Source organism: Ambystoma mexicanum, chromosome 3q (assembly GCF_040938575.1).
Source record: "Ambystoma mexicanum isolate Mex_15411 chromosome 3q, UKY_AmexF1_1, whole genome shotgun sequence".
Taxonomy (NCBI): domain Eukaryota; kingdom Metazoa; phylum Chordata; class Amphibia; order Caudata; family Ambystomatidae; genus Ambystoma; species Ambystoma mexicanum.
In genome coordinates, this window is record NC_090926.1 from 201,158,778 (window position 1) to 201,181,007 (window position 22,230).

At 47.7% G+C, this 22,230-nt stretch overlaps 1 protein-coding gene across 2 annotated transcripts in view; it reads right to left on the minus strand.

Moving 5' to 3' along the window:
• MYO1A (myosin IA) overlaps positions 1 to 22,230 on the minus strand; it is a 331,231-nt gene that overhangs the window by 169,433 nt on the left and 139,568 nt on the right. For both annotated transcript variants that reach the window (XM_069653548.1, XM_069653550.1), the window contains exons 6-10: positions 21,823 to 21,869; positions 20,065 to 20,128; positions 16,664 to 16,762; positions 15,587 to 15,690; positions 8,659 to 8,806 (exon numbers count right to left, since the gene is read on the minus strand). In XM_069653548.1, the coding sequence (XP_069509649.1) occupies positions 8,659 to 8,806; positions 15,587 to 15,690; positions 16,664 to 16,762; positions 20,065 to 20,128; positions 21,823 to 21,869 (462 nt within the window). The remainder of the gene's footprint in view (positions 1 to 8,658; positions 8,807 to 15,586; positions 15,691 to 16,663; positions 16,763 to 20,064; positions 20,129 to 21,822; positions 21,870 to 22,230) is intronic.

The window sequence follows — 22,230 nt, forward strand, 5'->3', positions numbered from 1 at the left end:
GTACCCCAGCCCTCAAGACTGGGGTACTAATAGCATTGTTTTTCTGTTCCGAAACACTGCAGCATTTTGAAAAAAAAAGAAAAAGGTCAAAAAAATGGCTGCAATGCTGCCAAAAAATGAAGTCAGTTTTCCCTTTCCATGGCGCACATCAGGAGAAAGAAATGTTCCCAGCGTGTTCGCTCTCGAAAAAGGACCAAAAAGAAGATAAGTGAGGTTGGGAGGGCGGCGAGGGGATTGTTTGGAGGGGGAGGGAGAAAACACTCACCTGAATTCCCGGCGGGGGAGGATGGCAGCCTCCAGCCGTGGGGTGACTCGGAGTGGGGATTACCCTGTTGCAAGCCTCCTCATTGGCTGAGGGGCGGACACACCTCCCCTCGCCGGGGATATGAAGGAAGTAGAAGATTTGAGGGATTCTGCGTCGGGTAAAGCCAATCTGATTGTCTCTCGCCGGGTACTAATATAGAATGATCACAGACAGGAACAAGGGCTTTCTAGCCACGGAAAACCACCTGAGAATGTGAAGCATACAGAAATCCATTGATGCTGGATTTAACCACAGAAGAAGAGGGAAACTGGAAAAAGACCCAGATCCAAGCCTTCCTGGAGAACCTGTAAAAGCTGAGCAAGTTCATAGCCCCTTGACCAGATGTCCTTCGGGATACACAAATTCTGCAAGAAAGACGAATGATGCCCATAAGTCTTCATGGTCAAGGAGTCAAGAGAACCATCGGCAGGAGAAGCTAAACCTCCAGACAGGCCAAGTATCTGGACACCTACCATTTCAATTTCCAGGCAACATATGAAGATGTAGGCAATTGCTCAGTCCTCTCAGAGATGGCCACATCCAAACCCCATGTCCTCTCCTCCTCGAAGCAAGAGTATTGGTCTGGTTCCCAAAGAGGTCCATTGCAAGTGCGCCAAATCAGTTGCATAAATCTGAACCCCACCACGGTTGCCCACTTCTGAATTGTCTAAGCCTCTGATATGGATGGTCAGAGAAATAGCAGGTTTTTCCCTGCCCAGAGACCCAACTGGGACCAGTTTAGCAAGTGTAATGAACATGTGACACCATCATTATAACATGGTTTTTTATTAAAAAGAGAAAAACAAAACACATGCAAGATTTCTGAAAATCAACACGTTTTACTACTGGAAGCATGATGAAGCCCTAATCATGTGTAGGCCCTCAGACATCTGCATGCAGTCGCTCTGATGCACTGCATCAGGAAATCAGGCCACCGTATCTACAACACGGACAATGAAAGACTTAGAAGGTGGATGAGGGCAGCACCAAGATTAATATAGGCATGTGGCTATGTTTTTATTACTATATATCACCATGATCTCTATTTATACTACCCTTGCCTTATCCCCGAGATAAGGAGCAAAGTTCTTGAGCACAAGAGAGGTAGATAATAATTGGTTACATGTGAAAGTTTGCAATTGTACTCCCTTGACCAACAGCCCAGAGTGTTACGTTTCCCTTGATATTGATATTGATATTTTATTTCTATCGCGCTCGTACACAAGAGTTTCAGAGCGTGAAAAGTCAAGGGAGAGGAATAGGGGAGAACAAAACACCGATCTTACTAGGCCCAGTGACATTGAGAACGCACAAGTGCATGGGACAGGGGGAGGGGAAAAGTGCATGCAAGGGGGAGAAGTGGAAAGTGCGGAGCAAAGGAGAAACAGCTAAATAATAATAATTAATAAATAAATAATAAAGGCAACAAACAGTGGTAGTGCAGCCAGCAATTGGCAGACAGGGTAGGTCTGATAAGTGCAGGAAGAAAGGGGGGGGCTGTATGGATACAGATACAGACCCCGGTGCAAGGGGTGGCCCAGAGGGAGTGCTGGAGGGTGGCAGGGTGAGCAGGTACCTGGGCCCGGAGGACAGAGGGTGGCCAGGTGCACTGTGCCAAGAAAGAACAGATCAGCAGGGGAGAGGGGGAGCGAAGGCAGAAGCAAAGAGGAAGGTCTTGAGGTGCTTACAGAACCGGCGATGGTTCTCCTCAAGTTTTAGAGTGGCAGGGAGGCTGCTCCAAAGGGAGGCCCCAGCCGAAGACAGTGATCTACCCCCAGCTCGTTTCTTTGAAAAACGACTGACCCTGAGGTAGTTAGAGGTAGAGGAGCGTAGAGCTCGAGAGGGGAGGTATATGCAAAGGCATAGCTGAAGGTATTTGGGACCCAGGCCCCAGAAAGCCTTGATGCTCCCGGGCCACAGGTGCTTCCATCTGTCAATAGGATACGGGGTGCCGGGGCGGGGGCGTAAGAAAGGAGCACCCTTTGCTAAATGTTCTAGTCCCGACCCATTGAAAGCCTGGCCATTTCTAAGAGGAAATTGGAATCAAGCCTGGGAGCTTGGTCGCTAGAAACTGCTCAGGGAGATTGGAGGCCATTTTAGGAAAGTGATAATTTCATATTTAAAAAAGAGGCCCTGACCCCCCAAAATAGGGTCACACAAGGCAGCAACAACTAGATTAATGGGTGGACACTGAATATTGGCGACACTGGGAACATTCTGGCAGTGCTGCAAATGACAAGTTGTGCTTATACAGAGCCCCTCTGCCCCCTGGCATGTGGCCCGGCCCTCTGGCTCAGCCCCTAAACCAGGGGCAATTTGCTATTAGGTGGCATGCAAAGCAGGCATAATTGGTAGTTGAGATTCACTGTCTTATCAAATGGCAACGGCTCGCAGATCCTTTCATTGTGTGAGCATGCTGGGAAGAGTAAGGGGCTGCTTCACAGAGCCTTTTTCAAGGCAATTGTGCCATTATAAAACGCTTCTGTGAATCAGGCCCTAAGTGTGCATATATGCCCTCTAACAGCTGTGCTGACTGACTCATCCCCATCCCCACCTAGTTCACTCTGCTGTACCCACCCAGTGACCCTCAATCACGAAGGTGAACTGGTGGTGCGGCATTGCCGAGGCGGCTATGTAGGTGCAGTGTGTTCCCTGTGGCTGGTCTTTTCCCCGTCTGGTGCGTGAACACCAGTAAGTGCCCGTGGGGTTGGGCATTTATGGGTCAGATGGCCGGGGGCGTATGACAGGCTGCATGGGAGTCTGCATGCATGCCGTAACTGTTCTTTAGGATTCACCCAGCCCAGATGATCACAACAAACATAATGACCATTTTTTATGTACAGCTTCATGTCATATTCCCCGCATTTATACATGTTTTATTTCCTAATTTATTGACCTTGGAAGGATGAAAGGCTAATTCACCACTTCTGAGTTATTCAAACATGCAAAGTGCTGGCTGCCCTATGACTGAGGAGAGTGCTTAATGAGTGAATGGTCTTCCAGACATGTTGCGCCAGTTGTGTTAGTGAAGGAAGCTTGTGTTTGGCCTGTCATTACGACCCTGGCACTAAGTGTTTAACGGCGCCGTAAAAGGCTGCGGCGCCGTTAAACACTTAGCGCCTTACTACGAGGTCCCTTTGCGGGACCCGACCTTAACGGCTGGTCTACACCAGCCGTTAAAGTAGGGACCCGCAAAGGGACCTTGGTGCTAAGTCCGGTACCGCAATTTGCGGTACCGTACTTAGCGCCTTCCCCATTCCCATAGAGCCCTATGGGGCAAAAATGGGAATGGGGAAGGGCCATGGTTCAATGGGGAATTACCGCCCGCCAACCTTGGAATGGGGTGGTAATTCCCCATTGAACCATGGCGGACCCTTTACAACACCGGCACCAACCATGGTGCTAATAATAGCGGCATGGTTTAGCGCTGGTGTTGTAATGAGGGCCATGTGTCTATACAGGTTCTACAGTGTCACATCGACCTCTCTTTGGTCGATGTCCTTTGTTTGATTCCCCCTTTTATTCTTTCATGGGAGTCCCCTGCAGCCCCCCTTTCCCTACCTACTGTGTTTTGACTCTCTACCCTTTACTACCCCAACACAAACATACGTGTGTGTGTGTTTGTGTGTAAAACTCATGGGCCCCCCATTCGAGCCCATGCACAAAAGCAGTCTCAAACACCTGACTTACAAAACGGCCTTCTTAGTATCAATTACATCTATTAGAAGAGTCAGTGAAATTCAGGCTCTGTCAGTGCAAGATCCCTTCTTTACTGTCCATAAAGATAAACTGGTTTTACACACACACCCTAGGTTCTCGCCTAAGTTTATTTCAAAATTCCACGTGAACCAGTCCATCGAGCTTCCGGCTTTCTTCCAAGACCCACAAAGCTCAGCTGAGGTGAAACTACACACACTAGATGTGCGTAGGGCGTCCTCTACTATGTAAACAAGACCAGACCGCTAAGGAAAACAGATCAGCTGTTTGTCTCCATAGCTACAGGCAGAGAGGGGGATCGCGTCTCTAAAGGTGCCATCTCTAAGTGGATTATTAACTGTATCCAGCTGTGTTACTCACTTTCTGAAAAAACTCTGCCTTTCATGCCTAGGGCCCACTCTACAAGAGGCATTGGGGCCACTCTGGCTTTTATTGCAAATGTACCCCTTGACACCATTTGCAAAGCAGCTACTTGGAGCTCTATTCACACTTTTACTCAGCACTACTGCATTGACACCCATTCCAAGACAGATACCCAAGTGGGACAAGCGGTTCTAAGACATTTATTTGCTCATGACCCTTCTCACATCCCACCTCCTTCTTCAGGTACTGCTCACTAATCTATGCACAGCATGTGATCTAAGCAGATTCCACAAGCCTCAGAAGGGATACATTACTCACCGTAATCGTATTTCTGATGCTTGTATCTGCTTAGATTCACATGCGACCCACCCTTCCTCCCCTCTGAGAGAAGGCGCATGGAGGCTTGTAGTTCTTACCTTTCTTTATATCTGCTTGGATCATCTGTACTCACGCTTCTCCTCATGCTACCTCATGTCAGAAAAAATACAATCTGAGGGTCCTACACGCGTGAGGGATCATGGCTACAGTGGACGTCACACTAGGGATAGTATTACTGGCACGCCCTGTGTCGACGCCCATTTTCGAGTTTTGAAAAACAAACTGTAATACTCTGCAGCTTCCACTAGATGTCGGCCTATGCACAGCATGTGAATCTAAGCAGATACAAGCATCAGAAATACGATTACGGTGATACGGTGAGTAATGTATCATATATATATATATACATATATATATATAAATATATATTCACTGAAAAAACTTTAGTTAAAGTGCAATTAAATCGACCATATTTATTGCAAGAAAACCCTTAAAATTCAGCGGATGTGGGAGGTTATGACCAGCTTCGCTCGGCGTGCTCCCGTTGATGGCTCCCATAATGCCATGTCCCCCATGATGCCATTTTGTATGTCATTGCGACTCCCTTCTCTTCTAATATGTATTTGCTAATGGGCTTTGCAATGAGAATGTGCTGAGTTAACTTGGTCGAGGCCACTAGCCATCTCCCCCTCACTGTAGCTGTAAACATATTGTTTTGTATTTACTCTTTATAAAAAATGTTTTTCCCATAGCTGTGGCTATAATAGTAATGTGCTACAAGTAGTCGTGGTTATCTGTAGTTATCCGATGCCCACCGTTACTGGAAAAAACAATGAAAAGAAAGTGCCCCTCTCTTCCTAGCATGCTCCCCCACTCCATTAATGTCATCTTTCCCTCCCTATGCCTTTCCCATGACCCTCCAACACTCATTGTTTCGTGTGACGCACTTTAATTCCCGATCTCATTTTCTTTCGTAGCATACTGTTTGTACGTGTACCGGTTTGTGGCGGAAGCGTGCCATGAATGGCCATTCTGTATCTATAACCCTATGTTAGAGCATCTTGCACTGTCCCAGCCAATACTTCACATGTGTGAATGCCCATGATTAGCCAATGCTGTAGTACACTAACCTAATGGCAATGACTTCTCACACTTGCGCAAGTGTGAGAAAAGCTTGCACTGGGCCTGCCTACACTGTACTGTTTCTGTGAAAAGCCTGCCCCCACCTTGCCGGTGCTGTACCGGTTTCTGTTTGTGAGTAGTGTGTGTGGTGACCGTGCCTTTGCTGTACCTTTTCCTGAGCGATGAGTACATTAGTCCTGTTCATGCTACATATGCACCTGTTTGTAAGGGAAGCTTGCCATGTCCATGCTCATGCTGTATCTATTTGTGAAAAAAACTTGCACTAGCCATTGGTGCTGCTGTCTCTGTTTGTAAGGAAGGTTTGTACAGGCCCAGACCATGCTGTAACTTCTTGATTTTTGAGGGGTGCCTGCACTCTCCGTACCGGTAATACACCTTTTAGCTTTTAGTGCTTTTAGTGAGAGAAGCTAGCAATGGTCCCATGGTGTCCCTGTTTTACTTCTGGTGGCCCAATTTGCTGGCACTGCCCATGCTGTGTCTCTACCTCCCCTATTTACATATGTGTGTGGGCTAATGGCCTTGCATTGGCCCTGATCAGCACATGCGCCCTCTGGAGTTACTTGCCAGATTAGAGTTACAGTTCTGAGATTTGGAAACTCTGTGGTGGATGGCAATGACCCTCACACCGTGCCACGTTGGACTCCAGAAGCCCACGTGAAGCTTGAGAGGAAGATGGTGTCTGGAGTGCCACCTGTGGCGGGGTGCCAAGAGTGGTTTGAAAGCTGAATGCAGATTTCTGACAATTGGAATCTCTAATCAGCCAGGGCCGGAAAGGGTAAGCAAGGAGAAAGCATGCCAAGGCCACACAGGCGGTGTGCGTATGGAGGCGCTGAACGCACACGCATGTGTGATCCAGAGGTCTCACACATATTACTTTAAATACTTTTCCCAGCTCTTCAAGCTCTTCAAGCTCACAGAAATTCCTTTCTCCCCTCCGGTAAAAGCGGATCCATTACTATGGAATTGGTCTGCTCTGTAATGTATGGGATAAGCAATAGGAACGTTCGCACCTCTCCAGCAAGCACCATGTTGTAAGACAGCAGTCAGGTACGTCATTTAACCAAATTGCCAGAGGCAGCGGAAGTGACATCAAATGACCCTTGGCCACTGATGACATCACAGGACGTGATGTAATTGTATCCCACCCTTAAGTGACATCATGGGAAGTGATAGAGCATGACCTTTCACCCCTTTCATGAGTCTAACAATTAGTGTATACAATTCCAGAAAGACAAATTATTTGTTATTCCTATTCTTTCTTATTTAGGGTCAGAGCTGAACGTGTTAAAATTGAGAGACCTTAACAAAAATGCCAGCCACTCCAGAAACAAAGAGCCACGAGGCACTGGCCACTGCCCAGGAGCTTCAATGTAAACAACAACAAAAAATATGTTTTAATTTTGATTTTTTTGGGGTAGCAAGGGAGACCACAGGGGTCGCAGGTGCGACCGCTGGCGACCCCCAAACGAGGTACCTGACAGCAGTGTTTGGCAACCCTAGGTAACACTATGCTAATCTACAGCTCCCTTCCACACACTGGAAAATGCTACTGAAATGAATAGATGCAGAAAGAAATCGAACACAGAGTAGTCCATGTTTCACCAATTGCCCATGCCCTTCTTACACACCCGATGCAGACATGTCCCTTCCGTGCCTGTGTTCATGCATAAGCCACCTGCCCTTCCCTGAGTATATAATGTGCATAACATTAGCACCCTGTTAGGCCATTCTGTCTGCAGGGCAGATGCATTTTACACCCCTGTGTAACTCTATACTGAACCAGCAGCTGCTGCATACTCTGTAAAATGTGATTGAAATGAATGGATCCAAAAGAAACCTGTATACATGAAGGTTCTGGTTGACATGCACTATTACCTATGCGACCATGAAAGCTAGTGGACAGAAATATAGGGGTAACCACTAATAAAAGTATCATCTCTGCAACATCCTGTGCAGTTTGTTCTTTTTTTTTTTTTTTTTTTAACAAGCTGTCCTTAAAACATTGCACGCAAGTTAATTCTCCTGCCACATGCTGGCAGTATTGACACTAGTTAGCAAGACAGGGATCAGTGGTCGAAGAACAGAGGGTGGAATAGTAGGCAAGCTGGGCCTCAGAAATTCCCTGCAGCAGTGCGTGCAGTGTCTGATAATGGAATAGCAGGGGCGCAGCAGGTCAACAGTGAGTTTACTTAGCAGAGCTGTGTGTAGGTGGCGCTTCAGTGCTATATATGCAATGGGCACCCCGGGCTGACATGAAGTGCATTTGGAGACCTGGGAGAGAGAGTGCGCACGTGTGTATGTCTGTGTGGCGGTGCATTGTTTGAGCTGTATGTAGGTCCTCGCGGTGGAATAGAAAGGGGGGATGAGGGCAGTAAAGAGGTCCTTGGACAGAGGTGGGTGTGCATGTTAGTACTAAACCAGCAGGCTGCGCTGCAGGGAAGTATTGAGATGCGTTGGATGTTCTGTGTGTGCCTCAGAGTTCTATAGTTATAGGGCGGCTTCATTGCATATCTAGATGGATATGGGTGAGGGACTTGAGTGGTCAGAGGCGTTTCTGGGGTGACTGGGGGGGTATAGCACCGGGTCTTTTGGTTGTAGCCCCAGATAAAAGTTCAGTAGCTACAACTAAAAGGCTAGCTAGCCCCAAGTCCTGGCAATCCCGGCATTAGCGTAGCCCCGGATCTTGTCCAGACCTAGCAACACCCCTGTGTGTACTCTGCCGCTTTGAAAACATTAGGAGCTCGCATTGAGCTGCATGGATCGGGGTCCAGACCCCCTCCGGCTGTGCATCTCCCTGCTGGGCAGTTACTGACCTTTTGACTCCACGATGTAGCTTGAACTCATCCCGTTTGCCTGGAACTTGCCCTTAAGTTCGATGTTGCCCAATTTCAAGATGATGGCCACGACCTGCAGGAGAGACGTCACTTCCTCATCCGTGAAGCCGATCACGTCCATGGCTTTCTGTGGGCAACAGAGATTTCAGTCATACCCACTGTTAGGATTTCATGCACACATTGGAGCAGGTAGCAGCCTCCCAGGCAGAGGGGCAGAAATGCCTTGGCACGAAACACGTTTTGGATGAATTATCTGTCAACAAAAGTCTTGGAGTGGTGTAACATATTTAGACTAATGTGTAATTGACATTCAAAATGGAGCTTTGGGACACTGCACCGTGTACAAGCATCAACCGCCAACACTGAAAAAGTAGAAGCGCCCACCCAATACACATAGCAGTCACACCCACGGTAAAAGGGAATGTCCCACCTTAAGCAAATAACTACGCCACAACCACTGTGAAAAGACATCACACACCCTATACAAACAGTCAAACACACTGTAAGGGAGTAGTATCAGTCAGACCCATATAAAGACCACAATCACGCCCAGGCTCCAGTGAGTTCCTGGACTCCTTGCTTTGTTATCCTGTAGTGATCTATTACCAGCCTACCAATCTGACCACTCTAAGATGGCCGTCCAGCTTTAGTGGGTGGGCCATCTTTTCTCTCAGCCAATCATGTCTCTGCAACCTGCCTTATTCACCAGTCAGCGGCACAGCAACCTTTTAAAATATACTAATCCCTTGTCACTTGTGATAGCAGTGCAGGATCTGGTATATTTCCTTTAACTTGTATTTAAATTCTAACTTTGTTTCATGTCTTTTTATTTCCTTGTAGGAGGATTTAATTGTCCTGTGGGTGGCCCATTTATTTAATGTTATGGCAGACTAGTTACTTTCTAATTTCCTGATCTACTCTAGAGGGCGCCTTGACACCTTAGTTTGTTACCTTGTAGAGCTCCATTCCCTACCTAACAGTCGGACCACTCTGAGATTGCCACCTTGCTTCGATTGGCAGGACATCCGTTCTCTCGGCCAATCAAGTGTCCGCACACTGCTTTGCAGCTAAGCTGGAGGTGCAGCCATGGGCAAGCCCGTCTGGGTTCGTCTGGGCTTACATGAGGCGCAGGCCGGGACAGCCTGGGTCTCCTCCACTACACTTCACCAAAGCCCTAGCAAGCAGTAATATAACAGAGAAAGAGGTTCTAGGCAACCCACATACGTGTATATTTGTAGCTGACAATAAACTTACTCTACCTACCTTCAATTCAAATTCTAAACACCAGATCAGCCATGAAACAAAAACAGTTACATTTGGATCTGGTCTGTCTAACGGAAACATACATGGTCGAAAGACTGTAATCTAACAAATCTATTTGATGTATTACCCGTATAGTATAAAACAATAACAGCAAACCACAGGAGCAGAATTAGTGGTGGTTTAGCTTTTGCTGGCAAACTGACTCTCCTCCTAAAACAAATGGAGATTTGCTACATTACACGTGCAAGGTGCAGTACATTACCACATTCAATCTAACGTCACTGCTACGCCTAATAATGACACTACATTTAAAGGCAGCTTCTGTGACTAGGGCCTCATTACGACCCTGGCGTTAAAGGGGTAGTCCAGCTAAAAAATGTATTTAAAAAATAGATAGGCAACATTTAAAAAAAAAATACTAGCACTTTTTTTTTTAAACTTCCTATGTAAAATGTTGAGCTATTCAAGCTCAAAATTTGCAAAAGCAAGCACATGGGCGCATCCATTTTGTGAAATGGATGCCCGCCTGTGCTGGCTTTTGCTTTTGCGGCACTAATGAAGGAAAAGCCAGCCAGCTGTAGTAAACAAAAGCTACCGCTGGGTGGCTTTTCCTTCATTGGTGCTGTACGTGGAGGACGGGGACCGGAGACCAGAGCAGGAAAGCTGCAGCTGAATCTTATTTTTAAAAATAAGCACTAGCTGTGTTTTTTTTTCTAAGTTTTCCAGGCTGGAGTAGCCCGGAAAACTTAGAAATAAAACCGCAGCTTTAAAAACGTATTTAAGTTTGCGGTCGCTTTTGAAGCGACCGCACACATAAATACAACGTTATTGTGTTTGAAAACGCTGCGGTTTTTCTTTCCAAGTTTCTCAGGATCCTCCTGCTCGGAGGGGACTGAAAAACTCGGAAAGAAAAAACGCAGCGTTTTCAAACACAACCGCGTTGTGTTTCTGCCTGCTGTGGCTATCACTTTGGGTCCCCGGTGCTTCCCCACGGGAGCACCGGAGACCCAAAGTGAAAGCCAAGGCAGGCAGAAACACAACGCGGTTGTGTTTCTGCCTAAATCTGCTTTCCCATTTGGGGCTCTCGGGCTCCCCACGGAGCTGTGGTTTTATTTCTAAGTTTTCCGGGCTCCTCTAGCCCGGAAAACGCAGAAAAAAAAAACGCAGCTAGTGCTTATTTTTTTAAAAAAATAAATAGCACTTACCGAGATTCAGCTGCAGCTTTCCTGCTCTGGTCTCCGGTCCCCATCCTCCACGTACAGCACCAATGAAGGAAAAGCCACCCAGCGGTAGCTTTTGTTTACTACAGCTGGCTGGCTTTTCCTTCATTAGTGCCGCAAAAGCAAAAGCCAGCACAGGCGGGCATCCATTTCACAAAATGGATGTGCCCATGTGCTTGCTTTTGCGAATTTTGAGCTTGAATAGCTCAAAATTTTACATAGGAAGTTTACAAAAAAAAGTGCTAGTTTTTTTTTTTTAATGTTGCCTATCTATTTTTTTAATAACATTTTTAGCTGGACTACCCCTTTAAGGGTATAACGGCACCGTAAAAGGTGTCAGCGCCGTTAAACCCTTAACGCCTGATTACGAGTTCCCTTTGCGGGACCCGACCTTAACAAGTAGGGTGCCGCAAAGGGACCTTGGTGCTAAGTACGGTGCCGCAATTTGCGGCACCGTACTTAGCGCCTTCCCCATTCCCATTGAGCCCTATGGGGCAAAAATGGGAATGGGGAAGGGCCCATGATGAATGGGGAATTACCGCCCCGCCAACCTTGGAATGGGGGGTAATTCTGCCATTCACCATGGCGGACCCCAGCATGGACCATGGTGCTAATAGCACCATGGTTTAGCGCCGGGGTCGTAATGAGGCCCTATGTCTCCACTGGGACAGCCACATGTTCTTATTTCTGCATACTAGCCAATGTTAAAATGTGTCTGGCAGAGTTATAAAACGTATCAGTTATATAGACTTTCAGGACAACCTGCTGGTATTGATGTAAACCAGCTGGTATTAGAGCGGACTGTTTCTCACAGCAATGTCTTAGATGGAAGTTTCTCTCTGGATCACTACATGTAGGCAGCAAAGCCTCATCTAAACCACTCTGTACAGTCTGAACGCAATGATGGCGCCTTTACATTTATTGTGGAGAAGACTGAAGAATCGCCTGCAATAGAATCTATGGCCCAGCCTTTTCTAAAGCTTACCCTTCTGTGCCAGAGGATCAATTTATTAGATCACTGGATCACTCTGACCCTCTATGCTGCCTTAAGTACACCCTAACAACTCTCCTTCATAGCGCCTCCCTGGGTAAACAGGTAGCAAAGACAACAAGAACTGCTAATTGGCACACACAGAACACGCCCTCATTGGCCAAAGCTCAACTTGAACTTAGTAGACTAGGAAGAAAGTGGTTTATCTCCAGCTCGCGGTGCCGCGTGGTCATCTTTCGTCTAGCTGCTTGCATTCAGAACAAAAATACTGCCACAAGGATTTTCTCTTCCCTAAATCTACCCCGAGTTCTTCAAATATCTGTCACGCGGCCAAAGTGCTCCTGTTTGAAATTGCCAACTTGCCCGGTCAAAGCAATAAGATGACTGCCTTCCTCCATTCTAAGGTAGGCTCCATAGACTCAGAACTGTTGAAAATACGTCCAACTCCCAACCCAGAGGCTAAAAATCCAATTTTGGACCGAATCAATCATTCATTTAAAATCAAAGCGTTTTGGCCAATCTCCTTCTCACAAACTGAGACCTATCCAGCTAAATCAAAGCCGTCACGCTCACCTAATGATTGCTGTGTCCCAAAAGGGCCTAAGGAATTGGCTATAATAGCAGCACAGGCTCTGGCTAAGTCATTAACCAAACCTTCAGTACAAGCTTCTTTCCTCAGTTCTTTCTGCCCGTTTCCATACTGTCTCGTGTCTGCCCTATCAGGGCAAAATTCTAGACACATTGCCCACACACCGCAACTCTTTGTGGAACAGCTCAACTTTCACAACCCTTTTCAGGGCAGTTACTGCTGAGGCAGGAACACAGAACTCGTCGTCACCTCAATGGCCGACAATATAAGAATTCTAGCAGACAAGGGAATCTCCAGTGCTCAGATTATGCTGGTTTTATTGGCAGTGTTCTGTACGGTGCACCAAAACATATTGCTTGGCACCTTTGCACACTTGCAATTTTAGATCTGCCTGGCAACAGCTGCAATCATTTTTTGGAGGACTGGACCCAGTCTTTGGAATTAGCTGGCTTTAAATCACAATTAGTACCCGGCGAGGAACAACCAAATGGTTAAAAACTATATGATTGGCCCTCGCTGGGTCCTTACCCGGCTGACAAAGACTCACTGGCTTCAGTTCCAGAGCTTTGTGTCCCACAGAGTTCCTTCACTTTCCTCGTCAGGCCGCCATGGAAAGGGAAAAGGGACTATGTATAGTCCCTTCGGTCCCTTCCATGGCAGCCATTTTGTTTACCTTTTTCTATCTTTTAATGGCCGCCATGGAAAGGGAGAAGGGACTACACGTAGTCCCTTCTCCAGAATCCCTGGTAGCCATTTTCTTTGCTTTTTATCTCGAGTTGAGAAACGGTTTTAACGTCATTTCTCAGCTTGTGAAAAAACGCAATTAGTACCCCGGTACAACGTGCCGGAATACTAATAGCAATAGAACCCTCAGAGGGGGGCCATTACCAGTTGGGTAATGCCCCCGGGGCCACGTTAACTATCGCAGCCAGGGAGCCTGACCAGTAATGCCCCCCACTCCTCAGGTTCTATTGCTTTAATAAGATCTTCTGTGGTGTCCTACAGGCGCTGCGATGTCTCCAATGTTATTCAAAGAATATCTTCAAACTCTGGCTAAATTACTTCATAAATTTGGTATGATGGTTTTCAGCTATAGAGATGATACTCAGATTCGTCTAAATTTGAACTCTAAAGGATGGCCCCGATTCCATCTTAGCCGGTTGCATGTCAGAGGTGCAACGTTGGATGAACATCAACCGCCTAAAGTTCAATGATACTAAGTAGAGGTCATGCTGTGTAGACCGCAGACACCTGGATGGACACTGGACCTATAGCCAGCAGAATCCTAGACAGCCATTTGGAGAATGATCTCACCTGGATAGCCAATGTTAATAAAGTTGCACAATCAACCGTCTGTCAACTACAGATACTACAAGGCACTCTTCCTATTCTTACTTTTCCTCTGCAGGTGACGTTCATCAATGACTATAGTGCTGCCAGGTTAGACTATGGAATTTTAATTTTTTAGGACTGGCAAACAGTGCAACGAAAACAAACACCTGCAGCAAGGCTGCCACTTAAGTGGCCTCGTAGTCAGCATTGCTCTCCGGCCCTGTGCCTGCTACTGGCTGCCAGTGACCCGGTGCATTGAATTCAAAGCATACGTTGAATTCAAAGCATACGTTGAATTCAAAGCATACGTGTCATGCCTACTACAGCAATGACCCGACAGTGCTCCGGCAGTTCTTTGAGACCTGAAAAGAAACATTTTCCACATGTACCCACTTGCAACATGGATGCATTGGTGGCAGGAACCTTTGTGGTTCAAGCAGCAAAGTGCTGGCATTGGATCCCAGGCCACCTCTGCAATATCTGTGATCATCTGGTCTCTAGACACCAAGTAAACACATATATTTCTGGATCTTAGCCTGGATTGCCATTTCAGACCAACGCTCTATCCACCGATGGTTGCTCGATGTATCTCCGCACCATGGTGCCCCCAGTAAAGTGTACGTTGCGCTCTACCTTCACATTCAGCATAACTGCAATCAGAGGCAGCACACATGGAAATTACAGTCACGCCCATAGAAAAAACACAACCACACCCAATGCAAGAGGAGGCCCCTCTCCACAATATCAATGGTAAAAGGCGAGACCAAAGCTAGTGAGAAGCACTATACACCCCAATGCAGGAGGAGAGGCTATAGCTAATGGGAACTCCAAGCTCGCCTGCTACCTGCAGTAGAACACTCAAGAAGGAAGACGTGTGCTTGGTGAGAGCATTGATCTTGATTTCAAAACAATGATCCTAGGTGGGGATGCATTGTTGGAACCCCTGAATGATTCACAGAAGAAGTGGCTGTTTAGAGGCGCTATAGTTGGAAAGAGATTAATCTTACGTGGTTGGAAATCCAAGGTGGCACCCTTGATTGATGAATGGGTTGATGAAAGGAATAAACTTGCAGCTATAGAAAGGACAATTTACAGGAGGGGTAGAAGAATGAATATGATCAAATCTGGGGGAAGTTTTCGGATTTGTACTAGTCTCATATTGTGTTTTGTTTCTTGTTTCTTTTTATGGGGGGGTTTCTGAAATTGTATATATGTTTATCGTGCTTGTACATAGTTTTGGTGCTGAACTTTAGGATAATCTTTGGTTCCATTGTTGCTGATATTTGTTTGTAATGTACATTTCCATGCAAAATATAAACAAAAGATAAAAATAAAGAAGACTTCACCCGCTAGAAGCATTGTTCAAGAACTCCAGCCACTTCCACAGGGAAAGCCCCCTACAGGGATAATGATTGCCCTTGAGCCACCCCCTCGAGCGGCTAGACCGTCACATCGAGGCCCTGGAGTCTGGAGTATCCCCCATGAGCTAGCAAGCCCACCCGCGCTCCGTACCTGCACTTCCCGGAACTTGTCGGCATCGCTGACCCCTTGAAGGCTGTGGGACTCCTTGTTCAGGTAGGTGTACTTGCTGCTGTCCGGGTCCAGCTTCAGCTTCTCTGTGAGGGACGCAGCATGTTACCATGAGGCAAGAGTGGTTACCCTCATTTACACAACCTAGACCTTTTTGTAAGGAGAGCGGGCCCAGGATAACATACTATGGCCATGCTACTAGGCACCTACTCCTGAGTGGACTCCAACACCAGCAGGCACTTCACTTCCCGCCAGAGGCGTTGCTAGGGTGGGGGGCTGAGAGGGCTATAGCCCCGGGTGTTTTGGTTGTAGCCCCGGATAGAAGCTCAGGGACTACAGCCAAAAGGCTAGCTAGCCCCAAGTCCTGACAGTCCCAACATTAGAGTGGCCCCAGATCTTTTTCAGACCTAGCAACACCCCTGCTTCCCACTGGCGGGCTCTCGGTGCTGAGCTACTGTTCCCCAATGTGACCATGCACTGGGGCTGTCAGGAACCATAGAGTACATGTACTCCCTTCCCAGAATGCATGTCTGAGGGATCCCGCCACTGGGCGCTTAATGGAAACTAACTTGTCCAGGCTTCCCAGGAAAGCATCCTCTCCCACCCCAAGTTCGCCTGCTGCCAGAATTTCAATTAATAAAATGCGTCCTGTAAATAAATGATTTGAAGAGTAAAGGCAGTGGCCGTAAGCACTATACAGCTGACATGCTATGAATACTAGTACTGTGTCAGTATGGTTTATGTCTTTCAATGAAACAGAAACAGGGTGTTTTAATGCAGTCAGAGTCAAAGTTTGAAATGGCGCTCTCTAGCAGACCAGGCAGGAAGTGCACAAGCCCAGCCAGAAAGAAAACTCAATGAATGAGTGGACCCAATGAAGACTTCTGCATGGAAGCTGAAGGTCACGGGTTCAAATCGCTGTTGCACTAACTCAGCCTTCTATCCCTTTGATGTACATAAAATGAGAACCATTGAGTAGGTGAGCAAAAAGAAGGCCTATTTTTAATACACAAAGTCACAATTGAGCGTAGCGAGCGAAATCCTGCGTCCCATCCTTACTCATCAGGTCAGGGGCCCCTCCGGCCAGCAGCTGGTAGAAGATGTGGAAGTTCCTCTCGCCTTTCACGTGCTTCACCACGCGAGACTTCTCCAGCAAATCTGCAAGCACCCAAAACACAAGCGTTACCCCGGCACAACAAAGGATTGCTTCCTACACTCGCACCAGCAACACGTTTGCGCAACTTCATCAACGCGGAAGCACTTTATTTCGCCATAGGTGGACTTGCCTGCATAGATAGGATGCATGCAATCACTGCGCATTTATTACTGAGAACCCCAAAATGTCCAATTTATTTTTCTTTGACCCCATTTCACTGCATACATAAGCATTAATATACAGTAAAATGGGGCTTTACAAATTCGCCATTTTCAGATTCGCAGGGATGGTCTGCGATATTTTGTCGTAATACCCATGGATACTGGTGGACAGGGCTGGCCTTAGCTCTGGCAGTGGTGCAGGCGGGGTGGGGGGGCACATTTGGGGATGCTCTGCTAAATATAGCGCCACTGCCAAACCAGCATGGGGATGGTTTGGCGGAAGCGCCCCGTTGAAGGGAAAAGCACCCTGCTCCCGTGCTAGAGGGCCCAGCGACAGCATGAGACCGGAGCGCATTTAATTTCAATAGGGCGCCTTCACCCACCACGCCAGCTCAGGAGAGCCCTTGTGAGACTCCCCCGAGCTGGCGTGGCAAGTGGGCGCTGGCATGGCAAGTGGGCTAACGGGGCCTAAAGCCAGCCCTGCTGGTAGATTTCATGAAAGGCTGGCGGGGCTGGAGATGATTGAGATGCCAGTCAGACACAGCCCACAATTGCCTGGCTCATCCCCGGCCCTGCCTCCACCCCCCTCACCCCCCCTCAAAGGCACAGTCCTGCCAAGAAACCGTCTAAACTGCCTGTAGGCCAGTCGGGCCAAGCCCACCTCCTACAGGCCAGAGTCTACAGCTGGCAGAGGCTTCTGGGTGGCATCCTGCAGCCACAGGCCTGTCAGAGGAGGCTTATGCCAGGAGCACTGAAGGATGGACTTCATTTCTGATAACTGGCACCTTCCCCAGGCTGATGCGGGCTCCCTCTTATGACGTCAGCCTTGTGTAGCAGGGAGCCGGCATCTTCCCACCTCTGCCGCGCGGAGAGATACTGGTTTAAAAATAAACGAGGAAGCCGTCATGATCCCCCTTAGGGATCTGCACGTGTGCTCAGGAAGCAGCTGGCACCCGGGTCACGCACGTCGTACTTCCTGTTTGCTCTCCACCTCCAGCTCTCTGTGCAGGGTCGGACTGGGCCATAAAATTGTCTCGAGCACTAATGGAAAAGTGGCCCACAGCTGCAAATGGCAATTCATTCCTTTTGTCACAGACTGTTCGAATAAGGCCCAAGGGGGAGTTAGTTGATAAGATGTGATGCAAATTGTGCTTTTTAAAGAATATTTATTCAGCAACACTGGTCAAAACTACTAGCCGCAGAGTGAAGTAACTCATCAAACTGGCCCATATTGGCCAAAAAACGGGCCCACTTTGAACCAAAAAACCGGCCCACACCAGCATTTTGCATTTTGGGGGTGCAGGGGGGTCGGGGGGCTGGTTAAAGTGCAATGATTTGATTTTTTATGGAGGGCAATCTTCTCTTAAAAAAGGGCATATTGGTGACTGTTCAAAAGTATGGCATAGTCACAATTAATTTAAAAAAAACAGAGGTTATTTAGGACAAAAATCAAATAAAGGGGTAGTTTAAAAGGTGGACACGAGAAATCAAATCTAACAGAAAAGTGACGTTCAGCCAGGCCAGTCCGTCCGCTAACTCCTTAGCAGGGATCCAGGAAAGAAGGCGAGATATACCAGCATCCAGTGTTATCGCCCATCCACCCACTCATGACGCTGTCACCGCCCCACCAATCAGTGGCTTGCGATTCATGGGAGTCCCGGAAGAATGGGTGCGCAGCGTCAATGTTACCAGGTGCCTAGCCAAGTTACACTACGGACACGTGATGTCGCTGGAAGGGAAGCAACCCCCAGAGTAAGTCAGCACTCCCCATCTGAGGGCTTCAAGGCTTCGACCCAAAAGAACAGCGGCCTTCCTCGTCAGCAATTAGGGGCCAAAAACCTTCTCTTTGGGTGCCTTCAAAGTTACACCTTCCACACTGTGCGACCTGGTGCGTCACCACGTTTTCAGTGCCACCCTCCCACTCCAGATTCTAAAGTATTCGGGGTCTAGTCCACTCGGCCTACACTTACCACATTACAACAGTGTATAAACAGAAAGGCAGGCCGGGACTGGTAACACGCTGCGGCATGATTCATAAAAGGAAACAAGAAATTCAACCATTTTTCGGCCATCCTAAGCGAGCTTCATTCCCATCCCAGCCAGAATGCTTTTTAAGACTGCCTGTCATAACTATCAGCAGTGGCATCCCCAGGAATCACATTTAGGAGGGGCACAGAGGGGGCCAAAGACAAAAGTAGGGGGGCCACAGACAAAAGTGGGGGGACGCCTATGAAAGGTAATGTGTGATGTCACAAGCACTCCTGCAGAGAGGCTTTTGTGCACACCAACTACCCACATGCCACTGCACCCCCCGCCCCGCCCATCAGAATGCAGGCATGAAACCATTCAGTTACTAATGGCCCCTCATTAGCAGTTTCGTGCCCTACGTTCTGATGGGAGGGGCTGCAAGCTGCTGTGCACACTATGGAGGCCCCTGTGCAGAAGCCGGGCAGGAACACCGGAGAAGTGGCTCGTGCTCAGGTTCATACCCATGCCAGAATGCACACCAAGATCCCTGCTAGCTCTGAGACAAAAGGAGAGTATTTGCAGACATTTGCCTTATTGAGTGTCACAAATAACACCACGAACAGATAACACGGCCACTGCTCGCCTTAGGTAGGAGGGGAACAAGGGTGAGCCAAGGAGTTCAGAGGGGGGGGGCCTCCCTCCCAGATGCCCTCCTAGCGACGCCACTGCCTATCAGGCAACAACCGCTCGCACGCCTTCCTTTCTACCAGCAAACCTCTGCAGCTCAGGTGCAGGCAAGGAAAAAACAGGAAACAGGCCTTCTTTTGCTACGCCCCTGCCTCCTGGAACGCCATTCTGGTGTCCATCTGAACCACGCCACCACTAGCAGTTCCGGAAGGAATTTAAGACCCTACTCTTTATCATTATCGTTCCTCTTCAGTGACTAGCCATTCATCTCATGCCACCCACATTGCTAAAACATACCATGCCACATATGTTACCCTCAGAAGCAGCGCTCCGTTGCTTACCCACTAAGTAAGCGTCATACAATAAACCTGTTTCATGGGGTTAGAGTGGCCTAACCTTTGCTACAAGTCCCAGAAGATCCTGTGCATGCTAATGATTGACTTTAAAGGGAATCCCCGACACTTGGGGGTCCTACTGAAGACACTCACAGTTGGTGATGACGCCCCCGATGGGTTCTCCTTTGAAGTCAAACTCAATGTCCATGTACTTCCCCTGTAGGAGGCAAAAGGAGAGTTTCAGTCAACATAGAACCTGTCCAAGATCCTAGGTTTTGAGTGCGGACCCTTAACAACCTCACAGTCTAGTTTTAAAGGAATTAAAACATGGCCTCACTGGGGCACTTTAAGAGCACTTCAGCCACCAGTGAGTAGTCAAAGCAGTGATTTGGTAGGAGGACAGCCGGAGGCAGTGCTTAGTTTGTAAAATAATGAGTGCCAGGGCCTAAATATTTTCTAGCACTCCTGCAATACTGCGGGTGGGCAGTTCCCCACCACTGCTGCCACCACCTATAGCGGGGGTTGACATATTTGGGGTTACACTACAGCTCGCACCTGCTCATTGTGGTTGATGGATGCACTGATTATCACCAATTCATAATTAAAGTGAGTCTGAGACAATAAGTGCGGGGGCTCAAAAATAAGTGCCACGGCTCAAAAATAAGTGCCAGGGCAGAGCCCTGTCAAACATCCCCACAAATTAAGCACTGAGCGGAGGCCACCCTCAGTGACGGAGTTCAGGCTTTGGCAGCAAAGCTCCCAAACCACCCGAACATCTTTGAGATGTAGGAAGTTAGCATAAATATTCCTGAAATGGCTGGAAATGCTGATAAAAAATACTGCCCAACAGAATTACTGTTACCGCCACTTGGTCTGGTGGATTTACCACCGGATTACAAGTGGCAGTGGCAAAGTAAGTCCACGTTGTTTCAGAGTCCATTGGACTCAATGGGGAATTTTCGGCGGAATCACTGGAGCGGTAATTCCACCACAGTAATTCTGCCAGAAATTTGCGGAAAGTCAACAGATTTACCTTCAGCTCAGAGCTGGAGGTGAATCCTTCAACTTTCCACAAAACTCCTAGCTGGACCGTGTGGTAATGCTGCATTTTTACTGTACCGGCCAACTCGTAATAACTCCCACTTTTGCCATTACAAGGTGGGCTCAAGGGAGGAGGCATGCAACCTCTGCCCTTTCCCTGGAAGTTGGGTCCAATCAGATTGCCTTGGGTTTACTTTGAGAGCAGCGTTTCTACATTGGGTTCCCGTTCTTATATCTACAATTGCTTCAAATGACGGATGCCATACCCTTAAAATGTGTAATCCGTACAGACAGGGATCAAGCCAAGAAGAACACGCATACAACAAAGGGTCTGTGAAAAATATGAAAATGTAATTAATCAAAGATTAAGGCCTCATTAGAGCACCGGAGACCACCACCCATCCATTCCGAATGGCGCTCACCCAACGACGGAATAGTGGGCGGCTCCTTCTCACATTTTCCATTTTATGTGGTTCCGCTGCCTGTTGGATGGACTTGCAAGCAGGCACCAAGAGAACCCTTTCCGGCATTAAAACAATGTTTTATTGAGGGTGACAGCGCGGCCGGGGTCACATTGGGCTTCCTAATGGAGTCTGCAGTTAAGGACTGTGGAAGCAGGGATGTGACGTCAAATTAACATTAAATTAGAGTTACTGATCAACACGCGGCAGCCCCATGAGGAGGAGGAGGAGCAGTAGCAAAACACTTTCAGAGTCCTATAGAAGGTGGTGGGGGCAGATCCCTCTGAGTCACAAGATATGATTTGCACCCCCCAACCCAAGCAGGAATTCCCCAACTTTACCCAGGTGAACAATGCCGAGCTTTCCCAGGAAAGCAAAAGAGCCCTCAGCTAATTCCCGCCATACTCACAAATCGGGAGGAGTTGTCGTTTCGAAGTGTCTTGGCGTTTCCAAAAGCTGCACGCAAAACAAAATGTGAGAAAATATACATATATTGAAGTTGTGGAAGACAATTTCAGGTCAAATTTCTAAAGAGTCATTCAATTCAAAGGATCAGTGAAGCAAAGGTTACTTCTACTGAATTTGCAAATTTTACAAAGACGTCAAGAACATGAGTGTGTCAAAAGAAATGGAAATAAAGGACCCGCTGTGGCGTGGCGTGTTCTACCATGTCCACCGGTCCCTGTGGTGGTTTGGCGGGGGATGTTACCCCAGAATCAAGGAAGGAGCTGCTAGTGTGCCAATTTTCTCTGGGGACACAGCACTCAGAATCATGTCATAAGGTGAAGGGCGTGAGAAAGCTTAAAAATGACAATAA